General features: G+C 41.0%; 1 protein-coding gene across 3 annotated transcripts in view; it reads left to right on the forward strand.

Moving 5' to 3' along the window:
* The window catches only part of SRGAP1 (SLIT-ROBO Rho GTPase activating protein 1), a 303,543-nt gene that overhangs the window by 279,066 nt on the left and 9,922 nt on the right, over positions 1-14,555 (forward strand). For all 3 annotated transcript variants that reach the window (XR_013401199.1, XM_015152203.3, XM_015152204.3), the window contains 3 exons: positions 9,488-9,668; positions 11,096-11,230; positions 11,368-11,707. Coding sequence is in view for 2 of the 3 variants with exons in the window: in XM_015152203.3 (XP_015007689.1) it covers positions 9,488-9,668; positions 11,096-11,230; positions 11,368-11,707 (656 nt within the window). In the remaining variant the exon portion in view is untranslated. The remainder of the gene's footprint in view (positions 1-9,487; positions 9,669-11,095; positions 11,231-11,367; positions 11,708-14,555) is intronic.

Below are 14,555 nucleotides of genomic sequence, written 5' to 3' on the forward strand. Positions count from 1 at the left end.
CTTGTTTCCTTTTCTATTTTCTTAAATCTTCTATAAGTGGGATCATACTGCATATATTTTTCATGAGATTTTTCTACTCAGTATTATGTTCTTGATGTTCATCTGTGCAGTTTCTTTTAGTTTGACTGTTTATTTTCCCACTCTATAATATTCCATTGTATGTATCTATTCCGTTCTTGATGGAAATGTGAGGTATTTGCTACTTGTTGCTATTAAGAACAGTGCTAGTATGCACTGTTAGGAACATTTTGAACATGTCTCCTACCGAAAATGTACAGGAGTTTCTCTAGAATGTATGCCTAGGAGTAAACATGTCTTCAGCTTTACTCTATACTGTCAAACCATTTTCATGAAGACAGTTGCTACTTATAGTTTCCCAGAGAAGGGGACATGCCGTGCCATGGGAGGCTACTGGGGGAAGCACCAGGAGGCAGAGGGAGAGTGAAGACCTTGGTGTGCTTTCCACAGGAAGGAATGGGTGAGGCAGGGTAAGCAGCTTTAGGGTGGGCTAGTTGGAATAATTTCAGCAGGCTCTGGGGCATTAGGGGATGTCCCAGGTTGTCTGGTACCTGGCCCTGGGGTGCTGAGAATACAGCAGCAGTGGCCTGGAGTGGGAGAGCCTGATCATCAAGGTGGTGGGGTGTTGGCTCCAATGGGCACGTTGGTGTCTGAAAAGTTGGCTTGTGGGTGAGTTGTTTACTAACCCTAGAGGGACTGTCCCTCCAAGGTCAGCAAGGCCCCAGATGTCAGAAGATAAAAGACATGGTTGATAATGTGTTTATTTATCTTTTGTAAAATTCCTGTCAAGTCTTTTGCCCATTTTTCTATTGAGTTTTCTGGGCTCTTTTTGTATGGTTTCACTTGGTTTTGTATTTGGTTGTTTTTCTATTTGATATGTGAGAGTTCTTTGTGGGTCCACATCAGGTCCTTTATTGGGTATATGCTTTGCAGATATCTGCAGCTGCTCTGTAGCTTTGCTTTTCAAATGCTTATTATGTCGTTTGCTAAACAGAAGATCTTAATTTTGAAGTAGTTAAATTTATCAATCTTTTCCTTCATGGTTATTTTACTTTGCATTTCCTTTAAGAAATCCTTCTGTGTCTTGAGGTAATAAATAATTCTCCCATATTCTCTTATTTTATTTTGGTAAGAACACTTAAATGTGCAGTACCTTAGTGTTGACCATAGGTACAGTGTTATATGGCAGATCTCTAGAGCTTGTTCACCTTGCTTGACTGAAACTTTATTCCCACTTATTAGTAACTTCCCATTTTCCCCTTCCCCCAGCCTCTGGCAACTACCATTCCACCCTTTGATTCTATGAATTGGATTCTTTTAGATACCTCATATAAGTGAACTTACCTAGTATTTGTCTTTCTGTGTCTGGCTTATTTCACTTAGCAAAATGTCCTCCAGGTTCATCCATGCTGTCACATATGTCAGGATTTCCTTCTTTTTACAGTCTGAATAGAATTCCATTGTATTGACCTATATTTTCTTTATCCATTCATCTGCCCATGGACATTTAGGCCATTTCTACCTCTTGGCTATTGTGAATAGTGCTGAAATGAACATAGGATGCTAATATCTCTTCAAGATCCTGATTTCAGTTTTTTTGGATAAATACCTGGAAGTAGGATTGTTGGGTCACATGGTAGTTCTATTTTTCAGTTTCTGAGGAATCTCTGTACTGTTTTCTAAAGCAACCGTGCCATTTTGTATTCCCATCAGCAGTGTACAAAGGTTTCAATTTCTCCACATCCTTGGCAATGCTTATCTTTTCTTTTTGTTTTTGTTTCTTGTTTTTGAGACAGGGTCTCACTCTGTCACCCAGGCTGGAGTACAGTGGCATGATCTTGGCTCACTACAGCCTGGACTTCCCAGCTCCAGTGATCCTCCCACCTCAGCCTCCCAAGTGGCTGGGACTAGAGGCACATTCTACCACGCCCAGCTAATTTTTTGTAGAGATGGGGTTTTGCCACGTTCTCTAGGCTGGTCTTGAACTCCTGAGCTCAAGCCATTTACCCGCCTTGGCCTCCCAAAGTGCTGAGATTATAGGCATGAGCCATTGTGTCCAGCCAACACTTGTCATCTTTCGTTTGTTTTATTTGTTTCCTAACACGGTGGGATAACCTCATTCGTGGTTTTGATTTGCATTCTCCTGATGATTAGTGATATTCAGCATTTTAAAATATACGTGTTGGCTGCTTATATGTCTTCTTTGGTGCCTTTTTAATTTATTTATTTATTTAGAGATGGAGTCTGTCTGTCGTCCAGGCTGGAGTGCAGTGGCATGATCTCAGCTCACTGCAACCTCCACATCCTGTGTTCAAGTGATTCTCCTGCCTCAGCCTCACGAGTAGCTGGGACTACAGGCATGGCTAATTTTTGTATTGTTAGTAGAGACGGCATTTCACCATGTTGGTCAGGCTGGTCTCAAACTCCTGACCTCAAGTGATCCACGCACCTAAGCCTCCAAAAGTGATGGGATTACAGGCATGAGCCACTGCGTCCGGCCCCATATTCTTTTAAATCCTTTAAGGTTTTGCTTTCACATGTACGTCTTTATTCCACCAGCAATTTATTTGGGGGCATGGGATGAGGTAGGGATCCATTCCCTTTTTCTTTATATGGATACATAATAGTTGCAATTATCTCAGCATTAATTGTCCTTTCTCCACAGCTCTACATCTTTGTCATAAATAAAGTGTCTTCTTTGTGTGAATTTCCTCCTGGGCTCTATTCCTTTCTACTGGTCTGTGTGTCTATCCCTACATCACTGTCCTAATTTTGATACCTTTTAATAAATCTTAATAGTTCATAAAGCAACACCTCTGCTTTGTAATAATTCTTGGCTCTTTGCAATTCCACTTAAATTTTAGACTCAGTTTTTCAAGTTCTTCAGACAAATAAACAAACCCTCTAAAGCCCAACTGGAGTTTTGATTGCCTTTGTATTAATTCTACATATATTAATATGGAGAGAATTGATATCTTTACAATATTCAGTATTCCAGTCCAGGAACATATTTCCAGTTATTTAATGTCTCCCAAATAAACTTTTTATTCTTTCTCTGTACAGATGTTTTCCATTTTCTAACTTAAGTTTAAGGCTTAGCATTCACTTTCAACACTTTCTACTTTTTAATATAAACATTTAAAGCTGTCCGTTTTCTCTTAGTACTTCTTTAGCTATATGCACAAATTCTTTTTTTATCTCTTCAGCTGTAACTAATCTGCTTTAAGCATATCCATTGAATTTTTATTTTTAAATATTCTTTTTTTTTTTTTTTTTTCCTGAGGCGGAGTTTTGCTTTTCTTGCCCAGGCTGGAGTGCAGTGGCACAATCTCCGCTCACTGCAAACTCCGCCTCCCAGGTTCAAGTGATTCTCCTGCCTCAGCCTCCCAGGTAGCTGAGATTACAGGCATGTGCCACCATGCCCAGCTAATTTTTCTACTTTAAAAGAGACGGGGTTTCACCGTGTTGGCCAGGCTGGTCTCAAACACCTGACCTCAGGTGATCCACCTGCCTCAGCCTCCCAAAGTGCTGGGATTACAAGCGTGAGCCACTGTGCCCAGTCTTTAAATATTATTTCTTTCTACAAGTTGTATTTGGTGTGCTTTTATATCTGCTGCTTGATCATTTTTTATAGTCTCTTGCTGTTTATTCATCAGCGCTTCCTATCAGAATATGTGTCTGATAATTTTCATATGTCTTCCCAAATTTGTTTTGTTGGCTCTCACTCATTGAGTCTTATTTTCCACCGTGTTTGTAAATTTTGCACAGATTTCTTGGAACTTTAGGCTCAGTGGAAGGTAGATTCTTCCAGAGAGGGTTTTCATATACTTCTGCCTGGGTTACAACCAGCCTGGGACAACACTGAATTTTTGGCTTGAAGTTTTTCAAACTGCCCAGGTAGTGCAAATTTAAACCGCAAACCTACCTGAGAACTGGAATGTGGATGGGATTCTCAGATGATTTGTGTCAAGGGTTTAAGAGAGAGTATTTCCTTAATGGGAGTGGAGGGTGGGGGAGATGGTTACTATCTATGGAGAGGTATTGAAAGCTACAAGGGGATAAGATTTCTAGAACTAGATGTTCTAGAACTAGAAGTGTTGTAGAAAGTTCTACAACACTAGAGTGAAGTTCATTCTGAAACTGAGGGTGTAATTTTCTGAGGATGGGGAGGAGGGGAAGAGCTTAGATTCCTAACACTGAGCAAGCCGTGGACTTAATCTCCTATGAAAAAAAATTAAAAAGCTTAAGGTGACCAGGCTAGAACAATGCCCTCAAGGCAAAATCTGACTCATGTTGTAATGTTCTGCTTACCTCTCTGGGTTCCCACTTTCATTGCATTTTGGTCTTTAGTATTCTTTCCTGTCTTGATAGCTTACTAATGCAATTACAAACGTTGGTTGTTTGCTTTTAAATCCAGCATTTTTCATTGATTCTAGCAGGAGGGTAATTAAGTTGTCTAGTGTCCACTATCTGCTAAAAAAGAAAGTTTCTTTGTGTCTTTTTTTTTTCTGTGAGATAGGGTTGCACTCTGTTGCCCAGGCTGGAGTACACAATCTTGTGTATTGTGTATCAAGTGGCACAATCTTGGCTCACTGCAGCCTCAACCTCCTGGGGCCAAGTGATCCTCCCACCTCAGCCTCCTGAGTAACTGGGACCATAGGCATGCACCACCATGCCTGGCTAATTTTGTATTTTTTGTAGAGACAGGGTTTCCCTATGGTGCCCAGGCTGCTCTCAAACTCCTGGGCTCAAATGATCCTCCTGGGATCCAAAGTGCTGGGATTAGAGGCATGAGCCACCCATGCCCCGCCTTCTTTGTGTCTTTAAAAGTAAAATCAGTTGACATTTTCTGAACTTAATTTACAAGACATCCTTTAAAGTGAGAGCTTCTATTTCTGTGATGTTGCTCTATTTTTTTTCTTTTCCTTTAGAGACAGGGCCTTCCTGTGTTGCCCAGGGTAGTTTCAAACTCCTGGCCTCAAGCAGTCCTCCTGCCTCAGCCTCCCAAAATGCTGGGATTACAGGCATGAGCCACCGTGCCCAGCCTGTGATGTTGCTTTTGAAAGTCTCCGAGTCCTACTTCTGCCACCATCCTTTCTTTTGGGTTTCTTTGTTTCTCTGCATGGTTTATTTCTGTTTCACTGCTGCCTTCTCTTAGGTGTTTCCGTGCTTTCCCCAGAGGCCAGAAAAGCCAGGACAAAGCCAGCCGTCTCTCTTCCCAAACATGAATCTCACCATCATGCCATCTGCCTTTTACCTCTTGGCTATAAGAGAGCTTTACTGAGTGCTCTGTGTTTAGATAACATTTTGACCATGTTCACCTGATTTTTCTGGAAAGAAAAACATTGCTTACAAAGGACAGATACTCTCACCCGCAGCCAACCTTCAAAGTCCTGTAACTAAATTAATAAGACTATCAGTTATCCTTTGATTGCCGAGATATTGTATTTTTTTCTCTGTCATGGATCACTAGAGAGAGTAGCTTTTGTTTCTGAAAGACAGGCTGTCACAGAACAAAACCACAAGGACAGTGGGTAACAGATCTAGCAGGAAAAATGTCAGCAACAGCAAGGTCCCAAAGAGAAAGTGTGATCACATTTTATATAACATTACAAGAAATGGAAATATAAGACTTGACAGCACCAGGCAGTCAGGGAATCAACTGTGCTGAATTGTGTTCCCTTTTGCACAAAATTATATTACCCATGCAGGCAAACTAAGTGATCATGTTGCACTCTCACTATTATTGTTATTGATAGCAGCAGTAGCAGCATTCTATGAAGTCTCTGCAGGACCTTGAAGTACTGCGAGGCACTCTGTATGAAAGAGGCATAGTGTACCGTGCCCTGAGATTGATTTGCTCTGCAATGACCAGACTAAGATGTGTGTAAATAGCTTATTGATTGACATTTGACTGTGAAATGGCTCTCACGGGAGTAGAAAGAGTAAAAATAATGAAATTGCTGAGAATTACTAGTTGATGTACTAGGATTGCCAATAAAATGTTCTGCTGATTTATCTGGTCATCCTGCTATAACCTGACCACATTTGAATAAATAAGCAGAGTCTGATAATCCTAATGCTTGTTTCAAAAAAATGGCGTGGTGACTCACGCCTGTAATCCCAGCACTTTGGGAGGCCGAAGCTGATGGATCACTAAGTCAAGAGATCGAGACCATCCTGGCCAACTTGGTGAAACACCATCTCCACTAAAAATACAAAAATTATCAGGGCATGGTAGCACGTGCCTGCAGTCCCAGCTACTTGGGAGGCTGAGGCAGGAGAATCGCTTGAACCCGGGAGGTTGAGGTCACGGTGAGCCAAGATCACACCACTGCACTCCAGCCTGGCGACAGAGCAAGACTCTGTCTTAAAATAAAATAAAATAAAATAAAATAAAATAAAATAAAAATAGTAAGAGGAGATGAAGAGGTCGTGATTGTGAAATTATAATAAAATTTGTATATATCTGTTGAATAGTCTTAACTATGTTGAATGGCCAGCATTGACAGTGTGTGATTGAATGTCATTAAAAAACATTAATGGTTCTGTCTTTATTTCTCTGTGACATAAGTATATGTAGACTGTATACTGTATCATGTGCTGGTATCTTTTAATTTTTTTAAGTAAAGCCAAATATAAATATGTGGGTGTGTTCACACAGGAATTTGCAAATTACATGTCCTGAAGTTCTTGTAAATAAATTAGCATGCCACGTCTGTAGTCCTAGCTACTTAGGAAGTTAGGGTGGGAGGATCGCTTGAGCCCAGGAGCTTGGGGTTACAGTGAGCAATGAGTGTGCTGCTATATCCGGCATGGGTGACAAAGTGAGACCCTGTCTCAAAAAAACCAAAAACTAGCATGTCTTCATTCTTCCATGGGATGTTTCTTTCTTTTTCATAGGAATAACTGGGGTACATATTTGGGTATCTGTCATCTCAAGTCAACCAGGATTTATTCTTCAAGTTTTGAACTATAATGAGATCATTCCCTTTAAATGTAAAGTTATAGTCCCTCCTCTATGAAGCAGACACGTAGATGTTTAATAAAGCTGCTATTTATATTGTTTTAGTAAAATATAATTTGGGGGAATACCAGAGTGTTAACATACAATCTAAAAGTTTTATTCAATTGCTAAAGGATTTATTTATTTATTTATTTATTTTTATAGAAATGAGGTCTCACTCTGTTGCCCAGACTGGTCTCGAACTCCTGGGCAACCCAGTGATCCTCCTGCCTCGGCCTCCCAAAGTGCTGGGATTACGGGCAAGAGCCATGGCGCCCAGCCACTAAAAGATATAAACTGTTGTTTTAAACATTATCCTTGCAGCTACTTTGTTGGGAAGTCTGCTGTGCAGATTACAGTGTTATGGTTCTGCGATACAAAATATTATTCACCTCAAACATTATCCACTAGAGGCCGGGCACCTATAATCCCAGCACTTCGGGAGGCCATGACTGGAAGATTGCTATGTTGCCCAGGAGTTTGAGATCAGCCTTGGCAATGTAGCAAGACCCTGTCACTATTTAAAAGAAAAAAAAAATAATCCAAAGCAAAAAGAAGGGGCATTTTTATCTTTATTTAAAATGTTTCGCTGAAATTTGGCGAGGGCCTTTATATAATAAGGTGAAGCCTAAGCTTTTCAATATTGTTGGTTTTTAATGCTTTTGCCTTCTATGTCCCAGAGAATTTTGAATTTATCAACTGAGAAAGAAGCTCAGCTGTCTGTCCAAGAATTTCTTACGCAATGATTACAAGTACAACAGCTATTGCAGTAAACTTTTGGAAGAATAAACTCTTAAATGGGAAGGTTTGCTACCAAAGGGAAATAGAAGACAACTTCCTGGGGAATTTTTGAGATAGGCAGGTTTTAATGTCTTCTGTGTACACATATTCTAGAGTATTTGGAAATGAAAACATGCCCAGTTTTTAGCAAATGATGTATTGTTCATTGCATAGGCATATTCCTATAAGCATATGACCCTTGCCTTGGCCCCTTTTTGTCCTGTTTATTATTGAAGAGAAGTTTACTCACCTTTGTTGATTACAGGGCTAAGGATGAGGTATTTGTGGGAGACGGGAGCAAAAGACAGGGATCATAAGCCCTCGAATTGAGGAGCTTCTTGCTAAGATAAATCACAAAGAAACACCTCTTTGGTTACTGAGTTTGTCCTCCTGTTTGCCTTCAATATTTGTGGTCAGAATTAGATCAGAGCTGAATTCTAATTCTAAGCCTAGCAGTTGATATCTTTTTTTTTCTAACTTATTATTTTGAAATCATTGTAGAGTCACAAGCTGTTGTAAAAAAAAAACAATACAGAGAGATCTCGTATACCTTCTGCCAGGTTCTGTCAATGGTGATATCTTACAAAACTGTAATGTCATTTCACAAGCAGGAAATTGACAATGATACAAACCATTCACTATATAAATGCTTCACCAGTTTTACATGCACTCCTTTGTGTGTGTGTTTACTTAAATCTGTACAGTTTTATCACATGTATAGCTTTGTGTGACCACAACCGATAGTCACGATAACAAACGGCTCCATTACAAGGAACCCTCGTGCTACCCTTTATAGCCACAGCCACTTCCCTCCATCGCCTTCCCATCCCCAACCTCTGGCAACCACTAATATATTCTCTGTCTCTATAATTACGTCATTTGAAGAATGCTGTATAAATGGAATTGTATGGTATGCAATCTTTTGAGATTGGCTTTTTTCACTCACCATCATTCCCTTGAATACCTTTTGATCTCAAGAAAAATAAAAATTTTGAATCTTTTTTTTTCATTTGGATAGAGGGCAGTTTAAGGTATATTTGTTTCATGGTTAAGATCCAAAATTTGTTACTGATACTAGAGAAAAAAAAAATTGGGATTACCGTCAGTGTTAGTATGAAGATCTGATAGTGCCAGAGAACACATGGGGAAATTGAATGTATTCACATGCTATTTATTGTGATTTTACTTGATTTTTTTTTCTTAAATAAGCTGGTAAAACATAAACTTCCTAATGTTCTGAGATGGCGATTTTTTTTCCATGTTATAAACGGTATTAACATGTTACAAGGAAATTCCATCAGTGTCATCCATCAGTGTCAAAATCATATTGAAGCAATTGTGGAGGATATTACAACTCAAGGAGAGATTTTATATATCTTATTGCAAAGTTTAAAGTATTTTTTATTTGACTGTCATTATATCTCTGGTAAGAGCTGTGGAAATGAAGATCCAATGTTCAGTTTTTCTTTGCCTGAAAAACCGATGACAGCAAGATAATGTTTTTCTGCATCTTTTTAAACAGCCTCTATTTTCTCCTGCCTTGATGATGTGTTGATGACTCTGTTCAGTCTAGATATTAAAATGGTCTTGATTATTTTCAAGCCTCATGTAGCCCCCACAGATAGGATACCATGCCTTCCTAACAACCCTGTTTCTCACTGTTTTCTGGTGTGTTCGTTGTAGAATGTGAGCCAATAGAAGCAATAGCCAAGTTTGACTATGTTGGGCGGTCCGCCAGAGAACTATCCTTCAAGAAGGGTGCCTCCCTGCTGCTGTATCACCGCGCATCTGAGGACTGGTGGGAAGGCAGGCACAACGGGATTGACGGGCTGGTGCCTCACCAGTATATAGTGGTGCAGGATATGTGAGTAGTCTCAACTTGGATTGCCTGAGTGCTCCCAATAGAGGACTCCAGCCATTGTTCTTCAACTGACCTTGGTCTTGTGAGAAAGGAGCAGAAGGGATTACAGAGATAAAACTTCAGAGCTAGGCACAGTTCCTCACCTTGCCAGTGGCTCTTTGCTAACAGTAAGTCAGGGCCCAGGAGGTTTGGAGCAACAGCTCGGGGGAGACATCTTCTGAAGCTTTCAGATTCTTAGAAAAATAACCTATGCAGAGAATGGCATTAAGAGCTGAAGTGACATTGGTAATTCCAAAAACAGCAGTGCTCTTCTCTTGATGTCTGTTGACCGTTTCAATTCCAGATTCCCCAGAGGAAGGACACTGACCTAAAGTCAGAGGGAATCATTGCTATGCCGTTTTTTGTTTTGTTTTGCTTTTTGCTGAGGAGAAAGCTCTAATTTCAAAAGTATTTAAAGACATGGGAAGATAGTCATAACATATTAAGTGAAAGAAACGGGTTGCAAAATAATATGTAGTCCAAAAGTAGCTTTTTATGGAAAAAACAAATATAGGACACAAAAGGTATACAGTGACTGAATGATTCAGCCTGATTTCAGAAATGTTAAAATGTGTATCTCAGAAGCCAAGAAATGCGTGTGTATACAGACACATAGTCATACATATCTGAAATATCTACATATAAATATATTCATATATAAAATAAATTTGCATAAATATCTGTACAGTCATGTACCACACAATGACATTTTGAGCATCAGTGGACCACATATATGACAGTGGTCCCATAGGATTTAATATCCTATTTTTACTGTACCTTTTCTATGTTTAGATATGTTTAGATACACAAGTACTTGGTTATACCATTGTGTTATAACTGCCTGTAGCATTCAGTACAGTAACATGCTGTGCAGGTTTGTAGCCTAGGAGCAGTAGGCTCCACCATATAGCCTAGGTGTGCAATAGGCTGTACCATCTAGGTTTGTGTAAGTGCACTCTGTGATGTTGCCACAATGATGAGACTGCTTGACAACACATTTCTCAGAATGTATCCTCGCTGTTAAGCAACACGTGACTGTAGTATAAATGCCATACATATGTATGTGCACACTCACAGATATGTATCCCAGGCGTAGAATAGAAGATGGAGGAGGATATTTCTTAAAATTCTCACAGTAGTTGTCTCTGGATGTTATATTATGGGTGATTATTTCACTCTTTTTTGTATAACTGAAATTGCTGTTTTACCTGTAATGAAATTATACTGCTTTCATAATGAAAAAAGTCATTTTAATAAAAGAAGGGCTTTCATACATAATGCTGTTTCATCCATAAATGCTATCACGTAAATTTTTGTCTCCACTCATCTAGCAAATTTTGTAAAATTTGTAAATCTAGTAAATTTTGTCTCCACTCATCTTACTGTTTCAGGGATGATACGTTTTCAGACACTCTGAGCCAAAAAGCCGACAGTGAGGCCAGCAGTGGGCCAGTCACAGAAGACAAGTCCTCATCCAAGGACATGAACTCTCCGACAGACCGTCATCCTGACGGCTATTTAGCCAGGTAGGTAGAGCCTGGGAATCAGGCCCCTAAGCCTCCACTCCTCCCGGGGCCATAAGGAGCCACTGCACCCTCAGCCTTGCAGTACTGCCCAGTGTGATAAGCTCTTCTGTTTTCTCCCTGTTTCTGTGAATGTCTAGGCAAAGAAAAAGAGGAGAGCCACCCCCTCCAGTAAGGCGTCCTGGCAGGACCAGTGATGGCCATTGCCCGCTCCACCCTCCACATGCCCTTTCCAACTCCTCAGTTGACCTGGGGTCCCCCAGCCTCGCCAGTCACCCCCGGGGCCTGCTGCAGAACCGTGGCCTCAACAATGACAGCCCTGAGCGGAGGCGCAGGCCTGGCCATGGCAGCCTGACCAACATCAGCCGGCACGACTCCCTCAAGAAGATTGACAGCCCTCCCATTAGAAGGTCCACGTCATCAGGGCAATACACAGGCTTCAATGACCACAAGCCACTGGACCCAGAGACAATTGCTCAGGTACAATGCTTTTAATTACGTATTGCATTTTAAATACTTAAGTGTGATGTAGGAGGTGTGAAGGATTTACTTTATGTGGCTATATTTCTGTATAGAATCAACTAAAGAAAACAGAAACAAAACCAGCTCATTCTTTAACTTAGGCCCTGACTGTGAGTCTTTTTTGAACAATTTGTTACTGGAAGGGCCCAAAGGTTCACAGTGATTTAAACAGAAACATGACAGAAACGTAAGACCCAGGACATTCAAACCTATCATTGTGAATAGCCAGAAAAACTTTGAAAAAGAAGAATGGGGAAGCAGTGGCCCTCCCAGATCCTAAATGCATTCTAAAGCTAGTAAAACAGACAGATGGATAAAACAGAATGGAGAGCCCAGAAACAGAAAAATCTTAAAACAGTAGTCCCTCCTTATCTGGAGGGCATATGTTTCAAGACCCCCAGTGGATGCCCGAAGCCACAGATAGTACAAACTCCTACTGTATATGATAAAGATGGTACTTTCAACTTAGAAAAGATGAGCCCTAATAAATAATGTGATCAATAATAGATAGACATTTGAAGAACAAGTCTGGATCTTATGTACCTCCTGACCACATCCAGGTCTTTGCTTCCCAACAGTGACTGCAGAGAAGGGTTCTGTAGTTTTCTTCTAATGATTAAAATTGACCAAGTAAAAGGGAAACAATACTAATGAATTTGCCCATCATTCTACCATTTTGCCCTCTGGTTCTGGCTCTTTTCACAGCATAGGCCATGAGAAAGTATGTTTGCAGGCCTGGTGGGTGGCTTACAACTGTAATCCCAACACTTTAGGAGGCTGAGGCAAGAAGATTGCTTGAGGTCAGGAGTTTGAGACAGGCCTGGTTAATATAGCACAACCCCATGTCTACAAAAAATCCTTTTTTTAATTGGCTAGGTGTATTCGTCAGGGTTCTCTAGAGGGACAGAACTAATGGAATATATATACATATAAAGGGAAGTTTATTAAGTATTAACTCACACGATCACAGAGTCCCACAACAGACCATCTGCAGGCTGAGGAGCAAGGAGAGCCAGTCCAAGTTCCAAAACTGAAGAACGTGGAGTCTGACGTTCAAGGCAGGAAGCGTCCAGCATGGTTGGAAGATGTAGGGTGGGAAGCTAGGCCAGTCTAACCTTTTCATGTTTTTCTGCCTGCTTTATGTTCACTGGCAGCTGATTAGATGGTGCCCATCCAGATTAAGGGTGGATGTGCCTTTCCCAGCCCACTGACTCAAATGTTAATTTCCTCTGGCAACCCCCTCACAGACACACCAGGAGTAACACTTTGCATCCTTCAATCCAATCAAGTTGACACTTAATATTAACCATCCCAAGTCTACCCCTTGTCAACTTGAACCCATAAACATCTCCTGAGATCATACATAATCTTCAAATAAAAACAATAAGAAGTTCATAATTACGCCTAACATAATACACTTGTCCTTTCCTATAACCAGAAATGCACCAATCCCCAACCCAAATGCTATTACATAAAGTTAACAATACTTAAATGCTGATAGGAAGTCAATATAATCTTATGTCACATGCTAAAGGAAAAAGGAAATAAAATGAAGATATTTTCCTAGTACAAGTGTATACATGCACAAACATGTTTTTAACGAAAGAAGGAGGAAATACACATGACAATTACAGTCCCTCTTTCCACGTGGTCATAGCTGGTATTGATGACTACCTTCTACTACCCATTCTGTATTCCCTTTGCCTTCAGCAAGCACCCCAGCAGGTCGTGTTTTTGTTGTTGTTGTTGTTGTTTTCCTGGCGGAGTGACCCAAACCTTCATTCCTGAAGGGTCTGGACCATTTGTAGTCCTGCCTGGATTGGGCTGTTGTAGTTTCCCGTTGACCTTAATCACAGAGCATGGTACTACTAAGAGACGCCCTAATGGAGCTCCTGTATTCCATGCACACTCTTTTTTACCTCCATTGTGGAGAAGTAGACTGATTTCATCTTGATAGTCCAAGTCAGTCACCCAAGCCAACACTGTAACTCCTTTCTTAGTCTGTTGCCTTAAAGGTAGGAGGAGCCCAGAGTGTCCAGGTGGCAAACTTAACTTAATGGGATCGTCGCTGTGTCTCCTGGTGGCACTCTCCTCCCTATAGAACTAAGACCTCTAAGCCAGCAGAACATAATGTCGTGGGAATAGGAAGTAAAAATGTTGCTTCTGGGTCACTAGAGGTGATGATGCATGGTGCCACTTCCACTTCCACCCCTTGATTCCTGGACCCGTGAATCCTGGCTATGGAAGAAACAGCACCATATATTGGACACTGATTCAGAGCATGCACAGCCTTCTGGGGAGCTTTGCCCCAGCGCTGCAAAGTATAGTCACCTCGTTGGCTTTGTAATTGTGACTTCAAAAGGCCTTTCCACCATTCTGTCAATCCAGCTGCTTCAGGATGATAGGGAACATGGTAAGACCCGTGAATTCCATAAGCATGAGCCCACTGCCACTCTTCTTTAGCCGTAAAATAAGTGCCTTGGTCAGAGGCAATGCTGTGTGGAATACCATAACAGTGGGTAAGGCATTCCGTGAGTCCACAGATGGTAGTCTTGGCAGAAGCATTGCATGCAGGATAGACAAACCCATATCCGGAGTAACTTTCTCTTCTAGTGAGGACAAACCCTTTTCATGATGGAAGAGGCCAGTATAATCAACGTGCCACCAGGTAGCTGGTTGATCACGCTGAGGAATGGTGCCATATCGAGGGCTGTGTTGGCTTCTGCTGCTGGCAAATTGGGCACTAAGCAGTGGCCATAGCCAGGTCAGCCTTGGTGAGTGGAAGTCCATGTTGCTGAGTCCATGC

Source organism: Macaca mulatta, chromosome 11, assembly GCF_049350105.2.
Source record: "Macaca mulatta isolate MMU2019108-1 chromosome 11, T2T-MMU8v2.0, whole genome shotgun sequence".
In the NCBI taxonomy this organism is placed as follows: Eukaryota; Metazoa; Chordata; class Mammalia; order Primates; family Cercopithecidae; genus Macaca; species Macaca mulatta.